Source organism: Coptis chinensis, chromosome 7 (genome assembly GCF_015680905.1).
Source record: "Coptis chinensis isolate HL-2020 chromosome 7, ASM1568090v1, whole genome shotgun sequence".
Taxonomy (NCBI): Eukaryota; Viridiplantae; Streptophyta; class Magnoliopsida; order Ranunculales; family Ranunculaceae; genus Coptis; species Coptis chinensis.
In genome coordinates this window covers 4,116,155-4,137,753 of record NC_141462.1, presented here as the reverse complement: position 1 = coordinate 4,137,753, position 21,599 = coordinate 4,116,155, and the positions used below count along the sequence as shown (strand labels likewise).

The window sequence follows — 21,599 nt, the reverse complement described above, 5'->3', positions numbered from 1 at the left end:
TATCTATAGCAATCCAGAGCAGGATGGCTAACAGTGTAGCTATGAAGGCGATCATCATCATCTTTTTCTCAACGATCTTGTTTTACTCTGCGTCCACAACTAACCATACTGTTGGAGGAGCTACAGGTTGGGATGTCGTGTCAAACTTGCAGAATTGGACCAAAACCACAACATTTTACACAGGGGATAACTTGGGTGCGTAAGTTGCCATTTGATGATTTTACACCTTTCCTTTCAAATTGACATTTACTACATAAATCAAAACGAATAATATACAATGTATGCCTTCACAGCTAATGGCAGAACAATCTCCTTTTTTTCTACCACGTTTTTCTTTCTCTAACAATTACTTAAACAATCTTGTAATATTGAATCCGACAGAGTTTGTCTATGGGCCAGTCCATGATGTGCTTGAAGTGGACGAGGATTCATATACCAAATGTCAGACAAGTAAACCAATCAGAACATTCAACAACGGGGACACAGTTATACCACTGGACAAACCTGGAACAAGATACTTCATATGTGGGACAGGTGGCCACTGCGAATCAGGCCTCAAGGTCCAAGTGGCCATCCTTGCTAATTCCAGCAGAAGTACTGGCGGTAACAGAAGGCCTAGCACAACCCCTCCACATTCTCCAGCTCCTTCTCGGTCTCCTCCAACTCCACGAAACCCAACTCCAGATATTCCAGATACTCCAGATATTCCAGATACTCCATCGTTTCCCATATCCCCACCTCCTGGGCAGCATTCAGCCTCTGAAGTCCAATACCACATTCCAGGATGGCTCTTCTCACTTCCTTTTATTATGATCCTCTTCCTATTGGATGCTCCAACACTCCACATGCTGGAACACTATCAGATATCTTAATAATAGCAAACCAAGGAATTAGTTTCTTAGTGTAAGTTGAAGCAGACCTACATATCTAGTAATCAGCCAAATCTCGTTCCCGTTTATCTTGTTTTCCAGCAACTACTTTCGCAAAACTGTTGTCTGTCAATGTAATCCTGGACGAGATATGTTTATTCTGGTCATAGTAATGAATGATATTTTCGTTTCATGTGCTCACAATCCTCACATACTTTCATTAAATTTCTATACTAACTTTATGGACCTAACCATCGTTCTAAGCAGGCAAGATTGCCATCATTCAGCTTAAATTTATGAGTAACAACCGCCTTTACGTACGAATTCATGACATGAACCCAATCAACACACCCCTTTAAAGACCCAACCAACACATAGTTCCTAGATGTAGCAACAAAATTAAGCACAAGTATAACTTTAAAATTTCAACAAAGTACTGAACTGTAACAAGTACACGAGCATATTTAGGTGCTCAGCTTAAATTGAGGAAGGACATTTTAAAAAAATGGAACAAATAAGAGTTTAAAAAACTAAAAATAAATAGGCACTTCAATATCAACAAACAGAACAGACCAATGAATTCATTAAGAGTGACAACTCAAATTACTATACAGCACAGTGAAGACATGGGCCTTCTGATAGAGGACAATACCATGAAGATTATCATATCTTTAAAAATAGGAGGGACTGGAAAGTGATGTGGCTAAGAACCTGTTTACCACTTCAAGACCATAAAACACACGCCTACACCAATCAATAGACAAGAGAGAACTTGTGCAAGTGCCACCAGGCTGATCTGCAGATATTGAAAGCACGACATAAGATCCAATCATTCATTCAACAAAACTATTTTTATCTATATACAAAGCATTCATTAACTTCATACAATTGTTGTTTATTTTTTCTTTCTGGGGAGGGGGGAATATTCCAACAAAATAGACACCAATTATACGAATTATTGCCAACTGTTAGAATATGTCAGTATTAGAATATGTCCAATATGGAAAGTCCTACGTTTCTATAAGTGTGGACATCCATATCTAGTAGTTTCTATTATCATGTTTGAAGTTAGTATAAGTATGTAACTCTGGGAAGAGAACAAAACACTTTCAGACCTAAGAACTCTCTAACCTTAATCAATCTCTAGTCTTTTCCATTGTTCTTCTTCTTCGTTTCGCTAATATATCAATATCATAACTCTCCTAGCATTACCACTAACATAGAATTTAACATGGTATCGGAGTATCAGGTTCAAATCAAAATTTAGTGGTATATTATGAGAGAAATCTCTCATCAAGAAAAAAATCAAGTCTTTTTAAGTTTTTCAGTATAGTATTCAAGTCAAGTTTCAAGATTTCTCACAAGAAGAAGTTCTTATATCTCAATTCAAATTTCAATCTTTCTCTGGAAAGATTTACTCTTCATCGGCACTATTCATCAGTACTGTTTACCATTACTGTTCACCGGCACTATTCATCGGCACTGTTCATCGTCATGTTTAAGTATTATGAATTCCTCGTCTCATTATTCTCTATGGTTCGAAATAAATTTTCAAGATTCCGCTGGTGTTTAAAGTTTGTTTGAAGAATGCTAGGAGAAAGATCCGAAGTTTCTCAGTATTGGTTTCTTAGTATTGTTCGCTTCCGCAGTCTACGTCTTCTGCAATCTCTCTGTCTTGGTATTGATAAGAGAGGCACAACCTCTCTGTATCCCGGAGTCTCTGAAGTTAGTATTAGACGAGGCGTGCACGCACTCAATCTAAGCCTTCTGCTCGGCGCACACGCCAAATGATGTTTTCAGTATAGTTCATTTTTCATCCAGAGAAGAGGCGCTGCGCTCAAATCTGAAGCCTTGCCTGGCGCGCGCCGCCATACGTAGTAAAAAAAAAAGTTTTCGTGAACCAACAATTATTACTAAGAGCGTAGCACGACGCTCAATATGTCTTGCCAAGTGCGCAGCGGCGCTTCAGCCACCACTCATCAGGTTTCGAGATTTTTGAAGTATCAAACCTTTGGAAGGTAGTTTACACTCTCGTCCAGGATTTGAGGGGTCATATTAGTTTGTATACCGTTATGAATGTTTGGGTTTCTAGCTTCCGCGCAGTTGATATTGATGTTGTCTTCTGTCTTAGTTTCTAGAACATGATCAAGTTGTTTGTTTGAAGTATTATAGGAGCACATGACCTCTATCTCACGAGGAATTATTATTTCCATCTTCCACTATTCTAGAAGTTCGTAATCATAAAAAGGCGCGACCCACCCTCCACCCTCTATAGTGAGTATTGTTTGATGCATGTTCTGTTAGAATTTTTTGTGTATTGGAGTATGAAGTATTGTCTTTTGAAGTAGGCATTGGTTGGTTGTATAAGTTGGTATTTGGTTTTTCTCTGTTTCAAGTTCAAGTCGGAATAGACAAGTCTTTGTATGTTCCTACTCAGCCTTGTATATTACTTGAGAGGGGGAATAGGGAGATATAAAAACATTTAGTAGTATATGAGGGAAGGAGAATATGGAGACATATGAGAAAGAGTACTCATGTCTCCATATTCCAGCATGCCTTGACGAACTCTACGTGACAAGGCATACCCACTATTCAGTCTTCAGTATTTAGGTAGTAGTCAAGCCTAAAACGCGCAGTTTTAGTATTCGTGCTTGATCAAGCAAGATTCGGTAGTGATCGGGGCCTAAACCGCAAGTATATTTCGTGTAGTAGCGATCGGGCTTAAAGCGCACGATAATGTCTCGGTAGCAGTCAAGCCTTAACTGCACGTATGTTTCAAGTAGCAGTCATGCCTAAATTGCACTCTTCAGTATCCAGGTAGCAGTCAAGCCTAAACTGCAAGTATGTTTCAAGTAACGAGCCCTAAACCCTAAGATTATTGATTCAAGATTCAAGGTATTCATGAGCACCCATAATAGTATTTTGTTGACGTGCCGTGATATTGATAGTAGCGACCATGAAGGCGCACATCAAATCGGTGTTATTGTTTTCAATTTCTATTATAATGACCATAACGGTGAATGGAGTGAGTAGTAGCCAAACAAATAGCGCCCACTAAACCGGTGTTATGATTTCGTTTTGGACCGTGGTACACCTTCGAAGATTCAGGTTAGGTCATTTGCCTACACCGGTTTCACCTCGAGCGCCTCAACAGTTGTTCGAGTTCTTCAACTAAAGACAGTTCTATGCGAAAGGGAGAGCAGTATTCTTATCTTTTGTTTTTTGTAATCCAAACTGTAATTTACATAGTTTGCGTAATTACAGCTTTGGGGGGGAGTGTTAGAATATGTCCAATATGGAAAGTCCCACATTTCTATAAGTGTGGACATCCATATCTAGTAGTTTCTATTATCATGTTTGAGATTAGTATAAGTATGTAACTCTGGGAAGAGAACAAAACACTCTCAGAGCCAAGAACTCTTTAACCCTAATCAATCTCTAGTCTTCTCCATTGTTCTTTTTCTTGGTTTCTCTAATATATCAATGTCACAACTCTCCTAGCATCACCACTAACATAGAATTTAACACCAACTATAAGAAGCAATGAACTTCTAAGTCCCTCCTTTAATAATTTTACCACAAAGCAGTTGGATGATAATGGGACAGGGTGATCTACAAAAAGAATTTATCTTTGAAATGTACACAATTTGGCAACCACATATTATGATATTAAAGTGACTTCGCGGAAGCTCATAGATATATAGAAATCCTATCATTCCTCTTCTAACATTTTAAAAGCTACAATCTTTCGCTAAAAAGGGTACATCAGCAGAATGCTCTATATTTTACACGCCACAGCACAAGAATGCATTCATTTTCCTATGGCATTTAGGAGGTCATAAAACTCTCGGCCAAAAACAAGTCTCCTGAATTAATATTCCAAAAGATCAGATTTACAATATACTTCACCAAGATTATAACACTTACCATTTCTTGATGTCATTATCAATGACTCCGTCATTACTGGTCCCATTTACATGTTCTGAGACGGAGATGGAGGCAGCATCCTGCGCACCAGGGTGTATAAGATGGGAGAAACCCTGCCCAATCGATTTCCACCATCGTGTAGGCAGCGAGGACTGCAGACTATCTGTGCTCTCTACGCATGGTGGCTCAACTGCCATAGCTGAAGCTGGGTTCAACTCTGAGAATCTTACAGCTCCTAGAATTCTCTCAGGGAGTTCTGATTCGGTTTGGCTCTCAATGAGAAATGCCAGATCAACTGTCAAAGTCGTTATGTAACCAAAAGCCAGATGAACAATAGCACTAGCAACCATAGAAGCTCCAATGTCGACATCAACTTCAATGCAATTTTCTCTTACAAAGTACTTGCAAGAAACAGCTCGTCCCAGTATGCATATTGCTTGCTCACCAACTGCCTTTTTAACAATCCAGGGACCCTTGACGATGTTTGCTATCAACTTAAGCCTAGAATTCCGAAATACATCATCCCCTTTCACGAACCTGTCCATCAAAGATCCCTCTTCTATAGGCTCCATAGTTGTGAAATATGCCACAGCACTAAAGTTTTCCTTGCTGGGGAGTTGCAGATTGAAGGCCCAAACTAAAGGCTTAACATCCGTTGAAAACTCATCATCCAGTGCTTTCCGTACACGACTGTTTGGATTGTTTAAGACCTCCACAAGCTTGGTAGTACTTTTGACCCAATCAAACCCAAGGGGCTTCAGAAGGTACTCACCTCCGGGAATCTTAACCTTGGTAGAAAAATATTCGGGACCTCTAACCATGAATTTCTCTCCAGATGGTGAAGCCCAACCATTTGGGCAGTTTTCTGGATCCAAAAGAGGAACAGCTCCTTGAGATTTCACTCTGTCTATCCAATCAAAATATGTATCTCCATCACAACTAGCCATATGCTAACAGAAATACCTGGTGGAGAGATTCTATCAACCATTGTTTTCAGAACAAACATATTGCCTCTTAAAACAGTTCATAATCTAAACATAACCAAAAAATATATATATATGAACCTATGCAGATAAGTGTTAACTAGACAACTACTCTTTCAATAAGCACTTGAATTTCATTTAAAATAAAATAAACATATAATGGTTCTATATATTATTCAAGAAAGAAAGCCATTCATATATTATTCAAAAAAAAAAAAAAAAAAGTTAGTGTATATATATAAATATATATACCTATATATACCTTTGTAATGCGTGATTAACTGAGGAACTAGTGATCATTTATATCATATATACAGTTTAGAGAGAAAGAGAGAAAGAGAGTTTTGAGATTTATATATTATTAAGAAGAAAAGAGCACGCAAAGTGTTTTGTAGTAGTCCAGTTGTCGTTCAATGTACATCGAGATACGTACTGAGCTGTCAAAATAAAATAGCAACTTGGATTACATCACCACATTTTTCAGATCCGAAATATATTTCGACAAAGTGTAGTAATTTACCGATATATTGAAATTGGATAAATATCGTAAAATTAGAGGGTATAAAAGGGTTGACACCCCGCTGTTTGGAATTGGCACCCCCTCCATTAATCACATAAAAAATATTCACAGCAAGAAACTGCCGCAAGATCGCATAATCCACGATATCGGGTTGCCGCGATATTCTATATCCCACGGGAAGTGGTTGTCGTGGGTCATTTTTTCTTTTAAATTTTTTTTAATAGTCACAGTAAAAAAAAATAGTTGCCGCAAGATGGTTGTGTTTACTAAAATGGAGTATTTGTTTGTATTAATTATCAAAAATTATTCTTCATTAATTTGATCACAAATTTTTCTTATAGCATATAAAATATATTTGCTGTGAGATAGTAAAATTATGCCTCGATTGTACATTTTTTTTGTTATAGTTTTGATATTGTTCTTGGAGTGTATAAAGAAATTTTAAATAATAAAATAAGATATCCATATGTCGTGTATGTTTAATACACAAAATTTGAAATAAAAAAAAAAAAAAAAATGTTCTGCGGCAATTTCCCTGATGTGGGATATGAGATCTCGCGGCAACCCGATACCGTAAATTGTGCGATCTCACGCCAACTGACTGGCGTGCTATTTGGGTATAAAAAGACATATATATAAAATAACCATTATTGTTTTAGTTTTTTTTTAAAGTGGGTGCCAATACCGCGGCACGTACAAAAAAGGTGGAAAAAAACCTAAAAAACCCGTCTCCATGTCGAATGGTCTCACAAGGTGTTTGTACTCCTCTTTTTTCCGTTCCCTCCACATGATCAATTCCAACAGGATTTATACCCGTTCACTCTCTTCTGCAGGTAACAATCATTGATGAATGTTTGTTTTTCATTTTTTTTTCTGGCATTTAGATTATTGTCTTTGGAATTTTGAATTGTTTGTTTTCAGCTGAAATCATATCAGAATATGAAGGTGATAAACTTCATGACAATGAGAAGGCACTGGAAAAAGACACTGCACTTCGTTTAGCTATATCTCAGGTTGCTGGTGAATTTGGAAGAGATTCCATGCTTTCCCTGCGACGTTTTTTTGGCTTGCGTTATGCTCCAATTGTATCTACAGGCTCCTTGAAGCTTGATGTCGCTCTGGGGCTTGGAGGATTGCCAAAGGTAACTTACAAAACATATACAATATAGCCTCAGAAGTTATTAGTCACTATAGTACCACTAACTTGTGAACCATCCCAAGCGAAAACAACTAGTTCACTTAAGACCGTTATTGTATCATGGGTATTACCCTTGTTAAAGAGTTAAGAACCATGCTTTCAAGCATTTAAGCTTATGCTAATAAAGGAGTATCCTACTGACTTCGTGAAAATATTTGTTTTGCAGGGAAGAATTGTTGAAATTTATGGTCCGGAGTCATCAGGAAAGACGACTCTTGGCCTACATATTATCAAGGAAGCTCAAAAGCATGGAGGTTTCAGTTGTTCTTAACTTACGTCCTAAATTATCATGGATACTGATTTTACTGCACTGACTTGATTTCTGTAAAAACTGTGGAGACAAATAAATTCTTGTTCTGATTTTGATGTGTTGCATACATGCGAGTGCAGTGTACGAAGGTCCCAATGTTGGCCATGTTCAAAAACCAAATCTTAAGGCCATATCAGGATAAATTTAAGATTTCTGTGTTTTTTTTTTTAATCTGTGCCGTTTTTATTAAGTATTGTTTCTTAGTAGAATTTGGTTTCTTGATTCGCATGAAAAGCAATAGTACTTAAGAATAGGATTCAGCAGTGTCTTTTTTTTTTGAAACGTGGTACTGAGGCGTCTATATTAGTGTTTTGTACAGTCCTCTGGTACTGCAACGTGTGCATCTAAGGACCAAGCCTATGGCCTGGATCAAAAGCCAGCTGCCAAACTCGAATATCTACAGAGTCAAATAGCAAAGTATAATTCCTCTATCAAACCAATATGGGATACAAGTAAGGGTGTAAGTGGCTGGGTTTGGACCTAGTATTTGGTGAAGTTTAAGTAGGCATGGTCCTATAGCCCAGTGCAATAAAAGACCAAACCTGTTTTGCTATTATTTCTCTCGCACAGTTTGTAATTTTGTTCTTTTTTTCTTCTGCTGTAAAACTTACCATCATTCTCCTCAAGCACTGTACTTTATTTTGCAGGTTATTGTGCGTTTATCGATGTAGAAAATGCACTGGATCCATCACTTGCAGAGTCAATGGGAGTAAACACAGACAGGCTTCTCATTGCTCGCCCAAATTCTGCTGAAAATTTGTTAAGCATAACCAACACACTGGCTAAAAGTGGGTCTGTAGAAGTTATTGTTGTTGATAGTGTAAGTGCTTTTCTTTTGTTGCAACATTTTATGTTTTATTTTTGGACTTTTTGGTGGTGCATCAATACCTTTTGGACAATTAGGGATTTGATTCTCTCATCTATTATTGGATTTTATTGAATGTATCCAGCTTAGGTTTCCAGTACTCCGTAATTTAATTCACTTACAGATCAGAACATATGTTAAGTTGTGTGGTATGTAGTGGCAAAAGATTTCTACAAAATCGTTTGTGGATTCTTTGTGTACTAGTAATGACTAGGAAATGCTTGGAGTGTTCTAGCTTTCTAGGTTTACTTACATTCTTGAAATTTGGACTTAGGTGAGTTGTATAAAAAAATTATTGACTGCTAATTGTTTGAGAGCATGTCTTTGAAGAGGGAGGAATTGCCCACTGAATTGTTTAACAAAAATATTAGTAGCCATTGTGCTTTATATTGTGCCAGTTTAAGGACGTCCTTTTGGTTAGTCACCTTTTCCTTCTTGTTTGAACTTGCTAGAATATTTGTGTGTGTGTGTGTGTGGGTGGGGGGCATAAAATTATTGGTGGTTGTTACCTCAAAGTCGATATCCAGACCCTGGAGTATGTGAAGCTAAATAAGGCAGAACTTCGAATTGTGATTTTAGCCATGATAAGTGTGCGATCATCATTGTAATGTTTCATAGATATGTATGTGATTATACTGTTAGGTTGAGTTACAAATTAATGATTGCTGTTGTAAATTCATCTATTTGGTTTTTGTAATTGCTTTGAAGTCTAGATACCTTGTATCTGTTTATATACAGTTCCTATTCATGCTTGTGCAGTTGTGCAGTCATTTATGGGTTTTTCACTGACCTATACTTTCTTGTCCTGAATTCTTATCTTGCTATCTTCACATGTTTTTAGTTCAGCATTTCATGAAAATTCCTTCAAAGGTTCTGTTTTCAAGGGGGGGGGGGAATACAAGAAGAGTTTTCTATAATTACTATAATTCGTCCCTGCCTACAGAGAAATCAACATTATTTCACAAATTTTACAAACGGAACCTTTGGACACGTTTTCTACTTTGTAGTTGTTTTATGGATAATGTTTTCAATTTTTCATTACATGGGATAATAAGAGCAGTAATTGTGCATATATCTGGCAAGTTGAAACTTTGTTGTCCCCATATTGTCTAATTCTTATCGCTTTGTTGGATCCATTTGTGGTGATAACTTGACAGGTAGCAGCTCTTACTTCTCAATATGAACTTGATGTCGGTATAGATGGTCCCTGCCGAGGAATACAATCTCGATTAATGACCCAAGCCGTTAGGAAAATTTCATCTTCATTGTGCCATTCCGGAACTCTTCTTGTATTTTTAAACCAGGTAAACCTGTAGTTTGTTTGGCATGCTTTGTTCAGCACTTCCTATTTAGTTTCCTCTTTCAATTAGAAGTGTTTGTGCTTATAATTGATAGCTTCCATATGACATGAACTTACTCTATTCAGGTTAGATCAAGACCGTGTGAAGGTTTGGGGTATGCAACCGTAACTTGTGGTGGAAATGCCTTGGAGTTCTACTCAGCAGTTAGGATGAAAATCTTCAGAAAAGGATTGATCAGGGAAGAAGATGAGGTAGATCTTTTGATGGTTTTTAGGGTTATAAATACACAGATCCTTAGATGTTCAAGGTTTCTTTTTATACTTTTGGAACGAATTTGGAAGATCAGCTTCACATATGCTTAGTAACAAACTTCTTTACTTTACTGAAGGTCCTGATTTTCAATTTTCTTTTTTCTGTTTTCCCTAGATTGCTGGTCTTTCTGTTTGTGTAGAAGTTGTCAAAAATAAACTGGCACCTGCAATGAAGATGGCTGATTTGGACATAATATATGGAAAGGGCATTCCTTATGAAGCAGAGGTGTTGGAGATGGCCTGTAAGCAAGGTGTCATCATGAAGAGAGATAGTGGCTACTGCATCGAAGGACAGATTCTTGAAAATAAGAATAAAGCTGAAAAGTATCTTGCAGAAAATTGTGAAATTCGAGATAAGGTGGTAACGGTCTTAAGAAGCCAGTTATTTGATAAGATATAATCATAAATTATCCTCAAGATGGTGAAAGCAATCATCCTTGGTTTGTGACTGGCCAAATTACATCTCAAGTTATGGTACAACATAATTTATACATTGACTTTCAACGATTTGGAATGGTAGATAACTAGGTCCGGAATGTGATATTCCTCTTTTCAGAGTGAAGAGTATGTGATATTTCATTCTCGGAAGCTCTAGCTTGAGGTTTGGGATGTTTGAAAATGCTCAGTTCACTTGATGTGTTTACAAAGAGTTGGATGTCTCACCATAAATGTGGTTGCTTCTTGGCTATCTAGGTAGGTTGTTTTACTGAAACTGCATGGGCTGGGATTTTCTTCTTATTTGTTAACATCTCAAGCACATAACTGGTTTACTTATTGGCGGCATTTGTAGAATATTCATCTGACCCAATTCTTTACTGGCTCTGTGAGGACATATTGGCAATTAAGTGTACAAGGTTGTTTTCCTTGCTCCACGAAGCAGGGTTCACTGGCATTTCTTCTTTGTTCGAGTTTATCTGTTCTTGTTAGATGTATTTTATGCTTGCTAAACTTGTGGTAGTTTATGTATTCTTTTAGTTTACAATGTAACATTAATTGATATTTGAGTATTTCACAGCAATTTCTGACATTTTCTTGCAAGATTTATTCTCGTGAACCTTTGTAGTACAGTTTGATATTTTGATTATATGATATATATCCATATCCTTACATGAAATAATTGTAACTAATATACAACAGAACAGAAATCAAATTATACTGTTAAGCTTAAACTTCAGCTTCACGCTTGGGACGGTTTCGTATTCGTGGGACATTTTTAGGCTTCCCCTGTGCCCATGTGGGAACTGCAGGTTTCTCATCTGTCAATGTAGTAGAACTATCTCCATCTTCTTCTTCTTCCCCTTCCATTATTGCTTGATTTATCGCAAGCTGTTCCATTACCAAATGATAGCAAAACATGGTCAGTTTTCCCTTTAACCTTAACATTCAGAGTTCGTCTACCCCGAGGATATCCCTGAGACTGTTGGATGTGTTATCCACCGGTCCAAAAATAAAAAACAACCTTTTTGTTTTTTATTTTCGGACCGTTAGATCACACATCCATCCAACGGTCTCGGAACCCTCATCCCTATGAGGATATTCTCGTGGTAGCCGTTATTTACTATTGAGTGTGGCATTTCATCAGACAGTTGAAAACTATAACAGTGTATCCCAATTTTTTCACTCAAATCAATCAAAACACTCAAAACACACAATGGGTATCAAATCAAAAGACAGATAAAGATAGAAAAAAATTTTTTTTGCAAGAACTAGCAGTTTATTAATAATTACCTCTTCAAGGTAATCTTCATCAAGCTTATCAGCAATCCTAATAGAAGTAAAGATAGTAGCAAGTAAAAGAGTAAGTGGGAAAACAAAAGCAAATATGAGGCTAGTATTACTTGGTGGACCTGCACGTGTCACTACCACAAACCCTCTATTCTTCTTCTCTTTATCATTCCATGAATACCTATTTGAGAGAAAGGAAGAAGAAGATTGCGGAAATGAGGTTATAGCTCTAGTTCTGGTTTGAAATCTGGTTTTGGTGTTGGGTGAAAATATAAGAGAAGGAATTTGTTGACAGTTAATGGTAGTTAGAAAATTCGCCATTGGCGCCAAATGAATACCGTTGGAAATTTTGCTTGTGGATAATGAAACGGTTGGTAATTAGATGGGTCGATTTTTACTTTTTGGATGCGGGTATAGCCAGACCCTCAAACCATAAAAGCTCTTATGATTGAAGCCGGGTCAATTCGCCCCTATTTTGTATTGAGTGTCGGGTTGAATAGGGTCAAGCATGAAAACTCAAGCATTTAACCCGCCCTTCAATTCTCATTTTTGAGGGCCACCGGGTTGGCCCGATCTAATCATAATTTACTAGTTTATTTTTATTTTTATTTTTTTTTTGTGATTTTTTATTTATTTTTATCATACTTTGATTATATATATCAATTTTAACTAAGTATACAAAATTAATTCTTTTGCCTTTAGGGGGGAAAAAAATAGATATAGTGGAATAGATGATATTCTTAAAACATTTATATTTTTTATACTTAATTATGTTGTTAGGTTGAATTTGTTTTTATGTATGATTTATATACCTATCATTAAATCAATTACAAAAAAAACATATATTATGTTCTAATCTAACCCTTATTGAAAACTAATATAACAATTTTTTATATATACAATTTAGATAATTAGAGTATAATACATAAATATAATAAAAAATAACAAAAAAAAAACGTATCAGGGCCAAGTGAGGGCTTAAAGGGTCGCCTACTTTTTTAAGCCCTAAGCCTTATAACCTTATAAGCATGGAGGGGCCCAACCCACCCCTCAAATCTGTGAGGGCCAATTTTTGAAGGCTGGGTTGAGGGCCCGAGGGCCAAATTATCACCATTACTTCGGAGCATCCAATTCAAACAATCTCTACAAATCTTTTTTGTGGTGGTAGTATTATTAACTATGGAATAATATGTTATTTAATATCTTTAAATGGATAGAATAATGAGAATATATCATATATAGCACAACTCCCCTTCCTTCAATTCCATACATTATTATGCTAAAATCTTTTCAAACTACTTATATTTAAACCCCTTATATTTGAACCCCTCAAATCGGTGAGGGCCAACTTTTGAAGGCTTGAACATGCAATTTTTAAGGCTGGGTTGAGGGCCCGAAGGCCAAATTATCACCCTTACTTCGGAGCATTCAATTCAAACAATCTCTACATATCTTTTTTGTGGTGGTAGTATTATTAAGAGGAGTATATTATTAACTATAGAATAATATGCTATTTAATATCTTCAAATGGATAGAATGATGAGAATATATCATATATAGCACAACTCCCCTTCCTTCAATTCCATACATTATTATGCTTCAATATTTTCAAACTACTTATATTTAAACCCCTCTTGGCAAAACTTTTCTCTAATGCTTTAGAAATGTATCCCAAACTATATATTTGAAAAATGGTTTTGTTGTTATATATATATATATACCGAGCCCGTTATATAAAGTCTACCTTATATAAATTCCAAATGAACTCCATTACCAAAAGTGGATTTATAAGATAAATTGAGGGCTGATTTTTTGTGAAGATAGTCTTCTCATATTAGAGAATCTCTCTACAAAAAATCAACCCAAACGAAAATGCTTAACCTTGTTAAAAATTATTTTGAAATTCAAAAAATCTGGACCGTTTGAATAATTTTATAACATTGTAAGCAAAATTTAATACGACTAGACATTTTCAAACGCTTAACCTAAGCTATAAATATTTTCTCTTCTCGTAATATTGCAATCTAAGCAGCAACAGTTTTGAGATACTTATATTTGTTTTAAATATGTAGTTTTAGATAGTTAATTAAACGATCATGTAAACTTGCATAATTGTATTGTTCGTTCAATTTTTGTATAGCATTAATAAGTTTCATTTGTCAGATTTGTTTTTATCTAGATTAATTTATTTAAGTTTTCTTATAAAAACATTTGTAACCCATTAATAGAATTTTGTGGTCGCCGTTTGGTTTGGTTGCAGATATCAGTTTTTTAGGTTATTGCCGGATTTGCAAAGTTAGGTTGTCAATTATATATGGATGAGAAATAATTGTTTGAATTGGTTACCAAATGTATGTGATCCATGAACTGGTTAAAAATTTGTTTCTTCACCAAATTGATAGAAGCCAGACCGCTAGTTGGAAATGAGACATTGTTAATTAACCAAAAAAAATTGTCCCAACATTACAATTACCATTTTATTTTTCGTGGTGAATATGCACTCGAAATCTACAGGCATATGCCGATATTCAAAGTGTCGGCATTTTTATCAGGTGGCACCAGCACCTCTTTACACAGGGCAAGGTGCTAACCTCAGCACAAAAATGGCTGCCACCTCTTTTTGAAGTTTCTTTTTTCTCCCTTGTCATCTTCTCACCATCACACAATAATAAGTAAAAAACCATAACCAAAAACTTGTTTACTGCACTCTCATGCCTCTTCACTTTCCCGCATTCTGCTCAACTTATACTCATTTTGCATTAGTAGCAGCAGTAGCACCAAGGAACTTGAGATTGAAAGCAAGAATCATAATGGGGTCAGAACTTTTTCTCTCTTCAAACTCTAACAAGAAAAGGGCCTTCAAGGTAACTACTAAAGATATGATTTTTAACTTTTATATGTGATTATTTTAGCTTACTATGTTGTTGGTTGGTGTTTGCAGGAAGAAGAAGAATTTGAAACATCATCTAAAGTAGTCAAAATTGAAACTTGTGGTCAGGATCTCCAAGCAATGACTGTGCAGCAGCTAAGAACTATGTCCAAGTATGTTGAGATTAACTACATTGTTGCTTCTTGATGAAAGAAGTTTGTAAAACTTATTTTTTGTGGTACATTTTATTTGATAGCCATTTACATTGTGACTACTAAACTCAAAATTGTATAGTTGTTAGTTCCAACTTTATTTTTGTTATTGTCATTTGTTTGTTCAACCTGGCTCACATTTTACTAATGTTTTCAACACCTCAAACAGTTTTGAACAAATAATTGGAATGTAGACACCATATTTTAAAGTTTCTACAGTGGTTTCAGACAATTCTAGTTATTCCTTACTAAGTTAGTGCTATAGCATGTGAAAAGCATGTATTTGACTGGTGATAGCAGTCTTTGTTATATAATCTTGAGATGGTATTATTCAGCAAAACCGTTCTTACAATGTGTTTTTGTACAGTATAATTTCAAAATATTCAGAAGTAAGCCCTAGGAAAAGGCTGCTTATAAACTGATCTTGCCTTGTTTTTGTTGGTAAGAACGGGAAAAGGCTAAACCAATAAATTAATGAAAATATGATGATTAAGTTTTTACATCATAAGTATAAAGAGTTCATATTTAATTTGCAATAAATAGTTCACCATGCCATGAAAAACCTGTCTTCGATAGAAACTTTTTCACCCCATTAGAGTTTGATTGTTTGAGACTCTTTGGTTTGGATTATAAACCCTAATCTGGGTATTGAGAACTAAAGCAATCTATTATTTACTTATTTAGGCATTCCAGTTCTTGATTTCCAGATTTCATGTTTTATGAATTTCCAGGAATTTCGGGATCTCGGTAGAGGTTCTAAGCATGATCTTGTGTCAGCATTGAAGTGTTTCCTAGACAATGAAAAAGATGGTATGTGGTTTTATTTGTTCAAGATGAGTTCAAATTCTGGTGATATACATGATAATTTTGGTTCTAGATTTAGGTTAAAGTTGTTTCTAATCACTTGAGAATTTCAAGTCGATGTTCTCCAGTAACCTCGGAGATGGAAGTATTTGGTCTGGAAAACCTTACATCCACTAGCGAAGCTACAAAATCTTCTAGTGGATATCATTTTTAAAATCTCTTTTTTGCTGGAATATTCTTTTCATTAAAACTTGAGAAAGTTGCTTCAATGAACTTGCTAGGTAGACTACGCATTTAACTAAATCATCCAACTTGATCACCATTATTGAGCTAAAGTTTTATTTGAAACTTATATTTCACTTTACAAGCAGTCAATGAAGATACTCAATCAAAGAGTAAGACAAAAAATTTAACAAGTGGAGAGAAAGCACAAAAAACAGAACTTGCTGCAGAGGTTTCAGGTTTCCAACAAAAGAAAAGAAGAGGAAAACCACCAATAGATGATGATGACAGTCTTGTAGTTAAATCTGAAAGTCTCATAATCAAAGAAAGGGTTTCATTAAAAAGAACAAGGGTCTCAGGTATCTTCTCTATTTTCTGTTTCAACGTTTTTTGAAAATCTATGCTTCTCGTGACTTGCTAATCTTTGGAAATTGGTACTTCTGTGATGTTATGATTACTGATGCCAGACAAAAAGCCCTCCCCCACCAAGGGAAAAGGTGTCACCCAAATTGAAATTGATGATGGTGGATTTACTGATGGAGTTGGACTGCTTAAAAATTCTGAAGAGCCTTGGACAAAACTTGCCCACAAGAAGCCACAAGAAGGGTGGATTCCGTATAATCCCAGAACTATGAGACCTCCACCTCTTGACGATTGTACAAATTTTGTCAAGTTAATCTCTTGGAATGTCAATGGTTTAAGAGCTTTACTCAAGTTGGACACCTTATCTGCATTTGCACTGAGGGAGAATTTCGATATATTGTGCTTGCAAGAGACCAAGTTACAGGCAAGTGTATGATGATCATTTTGTCAACTTTTACGTCCACGATTAAGAACAAGATTTCATTATCTTTTTTTTTAAACAAAGTGCTTTATTGAGAATAATTTAATTAATGTAGTATGATTTCTTAAGAGATCTAATCCATAATTCCATAAACATGCCAAATTTCTTCATGATATGAAACAGTTACTGTTATAGTTCTAAGGGATACACAGGGGCATTTCACCCCCAGTCCCACCCATCCCTTAAAATTCTAACAGTTCTAGTCTGCACCATGTCCTCTATCCCCATGCACTTCCAATTCTGATATCTAACAGGCGAGTAAACCATACTTGTCAACAGGAGAAGGATGTTGAGAAAATCAAGGAGCGTCTTATAGATGGCTATGAAAATAGCTTCTGGACTTGTAGTGTTTCAAAACTTGGCTATTCCGGAACTGCAATTATATCCCGGGTACGTTCTTTGTACGTTCTTTGCTATAGGTTCATCAAATTGTTGTTCAGAAAGCAAAAATATCCATTAAGGAAAACATATCTTCAGTTCTGCTCAGTTTAATTGTATCTATCTCATCTGTTGCACCAATAGTTTGTTTTTGTTGGTACATTAGAGTTTGTTATCAATTTATCTTGTCTATCTATTCCTCATATGAACAACTTTTCATTCGAAATACGTGCCAAAGTGATCTAGACCTTTTTCACACCCCCATCGTGTGTGTGTGTGTGCTCCATAAGTTCTTTTGTCGTCACCATGTTGACTCTGCATTCGATTGTTGATTTCTGCTTTATCCACTTATGTGATTATATAGTTATTTGCTAGTTTTTGAACGTGGTAGTTTTGTCACATCCTTTTTTGGCTTCTGCACAAAGTTCAGTCTATTTTCGGGTTTACTTCTTTTCGTGAAATTTGTTTGCATTTTGTATACCATTGTTTTGGAGTTGTGGCTTTAGAATGTGATATAATACCTCTCCTTAGAAGCTTGGATTTAGGTGTCCTACCTTCCATATGTGGAATGCCCTTTAAATGGTAAGTTTTTAATGTTTCTTATCTGGTCAAGACCATAAACACATATTTCTGACAGATAAAGCCACTCTCAGTCAGATATGGGCTAGGCATACTGGACCATGACAGCGAAGGACGGCTTGTGACATTGGAGTTTGATACATTCTATTTGATAAGCGGATATGTCCCGAATTCTGGAGATGGGTTAAGAAGACTGGTACTAATCTCTAACTCTCCTTTCTTAATCAGTTACTCTTCAGTCCCCTCCCTTCCTCTGCTTCTAACATTCTAGAGAGTAGTTCTAGCCTGACAATCTTTTGTTGGTACTAGACATACAGGGTCACACAATGGGATCCATCTCTTAGCAATTACATGAAAGTAAGTCAATTATTGTACCGTCTATAAATTCCCAGTCATTTTTACCATGGTTGCATTTTGTTGTTCAATTTATGATGGGAGGAGATTTTCTTATGCAAAATATCTTCCACTTTAGTCAAACCCAAGCAAACTGCTAGTTGTTAGTTAACTTGTACTTTGTGCATACAGACTCTCCATATACTCCTGAACATTAAACAAATAATTGACCATGTAAAATGGAGTTAACGGGCTCTCTCATATGCCTTAAAATTTTCAGTTTTAGTACTATCATGACTTGCTAGACATATAACGAATGCTAATGATTAATTCTCTTGCATGATGTAGGAGTTGGAAAAGTCAAAGCCTGTCATTTTGACTGGTGATTTGAACTGTGCGCATCAAGAGATAGACATCTTCAACCCTTCAGTAAGTGATATATATTTTACAGCTCCGATATATTTATTATTAGTTCTACCTTAATTAATTTTCAATAAGAAGTGCACTCTGATTAGTGTTTCATGCTTAGTCAATTTGCTATACAACCTACCAAACACCCCTGAGTTTCACAAGCAATGATTGCTTATATATATGGTCCAAGTAAATGTCATCATCTGTCCCAGAAGGAAGTAGGTACTTTAAACTTCAAACTCTTCAACCCAGCCAGCTGGAGTAGGTGGTGATACTCAAGTCTCTAACCATGTAGCAAACAGTATGTCTGTGATTGTATTCATTTTGAAACATTATATTAACATTCAAAGGTTATGCAGATAAAAGTTACTTTCGTATGAGTAAGATGCTGGTGTAAAATCTACTTTTGTAGCTCTTGTTATAGCTCGTGTTCCCATCCTACATGCCCTACTTTGGTTCAACTCCTCCAGGCTTCTGATGTAAAAAAATGAACTTTGACATTAAAAGCTTTGTGGGCATTTACGTTAATGTACTTTATCGACATATCAAGCAGCAAATGTGGTTACAGTACTATTGTACTTGATGCTTTTCGTGCAATTGCAAATTGCAAGTACAGCCCAAACCATGGGTAAATGGTAAAACAAGGTTGCTGTTGAATGTCATGTTGGAACTTATAACTTGAAATTTTATAAAATTGTTGATGCAATTCCTTGGAAGTTGTTAGGTATCGCTCTCCATTACTTTCATTATAGTCTTTTAATTTTGTAGGGAAATAAAAGAAGTGCTGGGTTTACAATTGAAGAGAGGGAGTCATTTGAGATGAACTTCTTATCTAAAGGTTTTGTTGATACTTTTAGAAGGCAACATCCTGGCGTAGTTGGCTACACTTATTGGGGCTTCAGGCATGGCGGACGTGTTGATAATAAAGGTATGTCACTGTCCGCAGTTATTAATTTGTATGTTAACCTCTTCGGCCGCTTTGGGATGCACACTCTCTTTGTTAGCACGTAGCAATGGGATGCATATCGACCTCTTTAGCAAAGTTTGAGATATGTGGCTACTTCTTTGATTAACCTCCATGTGTCTTCCAATCCCTCTATTGACAGTAGGTTGCTGGTTGACATTGTTGACCTTGGCTTATCATATGCATTGCCCTTTTAAGTAGATCGACCTCATATGCAACAACCACTTCCAACCAAAGCTCTTGGTGCAAATACCCTCTGATTGATTAGAGATGCGGGTTCAATGCTTAAAATAGCTTCTAGTACGTGTTAACTCTCTCTCTCATAGCCTCCAGTGTTAATATCTTTTGCCAATCTTTGGTAATATGGTCAATATCTTTTTTTCATTGGCATTTACCAAGCTTTAGCAAGGGATGTTGTAGAACATCCCATATTCCCATCATATGCATGCAGTTGGAGTGGCTTCCTTAATTATGAATGACTGGGTTATGGTGCTGCTACCTAGTTAGTGCCTCAGTTAAGACTTACTTTAGGAGTGTCCTACTTTGCAATTAGGCAGGAACCACTAACCAGATTATCTCCTTTTGTTTTTAATGGTTAATTTGGTATTTAAGGTGTATGTAATCGGTTGCTGCCAGAAAATTGTGTTGTCAAGTGGCTATATACTTATATCTTACTGTCAGAATAGGTTTTCCAGCAAAAGATTTGGCCAACTTTTTTTTTTTTTATGTTTGTTTGTTTGTTTGTGCAGGAGGATTTACTTTAGAGTGACATTTAGACCATGTTAATTGTAGCACTTTTTTCCTTTTTAAAGCTAATTTATGTTTTGACAATGCTTATTGGCAGGATGGCGTCTCGATTATTTTCTCGTCTCAGAATCTATTGCTGACTTGGTCCACGACTCCTACATTATGCCACATATTACTGGTAGTGATCATTGCCCCATCGGCCTCATTCTGAAGCTTTAGGTTCTCGTTGTGGTGGAGCCGATGTTTTGTCATTTAGACTGGCATTGTACTAACATAAACTCGTGGCAAAGGGACTTTATTTCTTGGTAGGAGTGGTTGATTTGTTTGGACTAGATGTCCTAAAATGGAAGGTTAGTTAGATCCCTGCTCTTAGGTGTTAGTTTTTGTAGTGATCTAGTTGTGGTGGATCTCAATTCTCATCGTACTACTATGGGGCTCTAAATTTTGTAAAACAACCGACCTCTGTATATAGTAAGTTAGTAACTACGGTTTTAGTGAATTTATCACATTTCTCATCCATTGGTCCGTGATTCTATATGACTTACTGAGGGTGGCCTTCGATTATTAAAATGAATGGATCTCAATGTTTCTAGGAGAGTAGTCCGTATTTCCATAATCATTTCACCTGTAACGGGTTGATGAACTTGAATTTGAGTTCTACTATGAACGCTGTCTGATATGTATTCAGAGTCTCAGAGATAAGAGATTCACTTGAAGTCTTGAACTTGTTCACCAATTTATTTAAGCTCATACTTAATTTCGGTGTAAAGCCATCGTCAGAAAAGATAATAGCATTGTCTCTTTCCTTGTCGATACATCTTCATACAAAATCAGTAGCAAAAGGTGATTCAACAGCTACAAGATGAAGAAGCATTGGATCTTGCAACTGGGGTGGTGGGGTATCCCTAATATTTAATAATGGGGTTCATCTCTAAGACTCTAACTAATACAAAATAAAAATAAAAGTGGTCGTGTTGCATTTGGTTTTACATTCACTTTGTATCAGGGCATAGGGTGTTACACAGGCAAATATGTTCAAACCTCTTGGTACCAAAAGTTCGAGCTTAGAGGAGTCGATTTAAGTCACTCAACAAGGAGAGAAAGAGAGACTACAACATACTCCGGTAGTGTTCTTAGTCTTTGTTGAAGAACCTGTAGAAGGATGATATAGCATGGGGCACAATTTCTGGAGCTGAGCGTGAATGTGTGATCGTCTCTCTAGTAATA

General features: G+C 36.2%; 5 protein-coding genes across 7 annotated transcripts; 3 read left to right on the top strand and 2 right to left on the bottom strand.

Annotated features, from left to right (window-relative positions):
• On the top strand, positions 1-1,073 carry LOC147485349 (uclacyanin 1-like). The gene is made up of 2 exons (XM_086571902.1): positions 1-195; positions 382-1,073. The coding sequence occupies exons 1-2, from the start codon at positions 24-26 to the stop codon at positions 870-872; spliced, it is 663 nt and encodes a 220-aa protein (XP_086428028.1). The 5' UTR covers positions 1-23; the 3' UTR covers positions 873-1,073.
• A 317-nt stretch (positions 1,074-1,390) lies between these two features.
• Positions 1,391-6,248, bottom strand: LOC147485348 (ENHANCED DISEASE RESISTANCE-like protein (DUF1336)). 2 transcript variants are annotated; one of them, XM_086571900.1, is made up of 3 exons: positions 6,042-6,248; positions 4,797-5,759; positions 1,391-1,665 (listed from the first exon to the last, which is right to left on the bottom strand). In XM_086571900.1, coding segments are annotated over exons 2-3 (948 nt in total). In that variant the 5' UTR covers positions 5,744-5,759; positions 6,042-6,248; the 3' UTR covers positions 1,391-1,664. The 2 variants fall into 2 exon arrangements, with proteins under 2 accessions (XP_086428026.1, XP_086428027.1); XM_086571901.1 differs by having other exon boundaries at positions 4,797-5,773; positions 6,042-6,169.
• Positions 6,249-6,793: 545 nt separating this feature from the next.
• On the top strand, positions 6,794-11,328 carry RECA3 (RECA homolog 3). The gene is made up of 7 exons (XM_086572569.1): positions 6,794-7,132; positions 7,221-7,441; positions 7,664-7,751; positions 8,455-8,627; positions 9,830-9,976; positions 10,099-10,224; positions 10,400-11,328. The coding sequence occupies exons 1-7, from the start codon at positions 7,033-7,035 to the stop codon at positions 10,682-10,684; spliced, it is 1,140 nt and encodes a 379-aa protein (XP_086428695.1). The 5' UTR covers positions 6,794-7,032; the 3' UTR covers positions 10,685-11,328.
• Positions 11,325-12,447, bottom strand: HCF153 (high chlorophyll fluorescence 153). Its single transcript, XM_086572571.1, has 2 exons — positions 12,013-12,447; positions 11,325-11,610 (listed from the first exon to the last, which is right to left on the bottom strand). Exons 1-2 carry the CDS (start codon positions 12,328-12,330, stop codon positions 11,449-11,451), a joined length of 480 nt encoding a protein of 159 aa, XP_086428697.1. The 5' UTR covers positions 12,331-12,447; the 3' UTR covers positions 11,325-11,448.
• A 2,133-nt stretch (positions 12,448-14,580) lies between these two features.
• On the top strand, positions 14,581-20,902 carry ARP (apurinic endonuclease-redox protein). Of its 2 annotated transcripts, none has more exons than XM_086572632.1 (11): positions 14,581-14,873; positions 14,951-15,051; positions 15,822-15,900; positions 16,266-16,475; positions 16,584-16,903; positions 17,240-17,350; positions 17,976-18,113; positions 18,227-18,274; positions 18,599-18,679; positions 19,430-19,589; positions 20,470-20,902. In XM_086572632.1, the coding sequence occupies exons 5-11, from the start codon at positions 16,748-16,750 to the stop codon at positions 20,589-20,591; spliced, it is 816 nt and encodes a 271-aa protein (XP_086428758.1). In that variant the 5' UTR covers positions 14,581-14,873; positions 14,951-15,051; positions 15,822-15,900; positions 16,266-16,475; positions 16,584-16,747; the 3' UTR covers positions 20,592-20,902. The 2 variants fall into 2 exon arrangements, with proteins under 2 accessions (XP_086428758.1, XP_086428759.1); XM_086572633.1 differs by having other exon boundaries at positions 14,586-14,873; positions 16,263-16,475.
• The last annotated feature ends 697 nt before the right edge of the window (positions 20,903-21,599 follow it).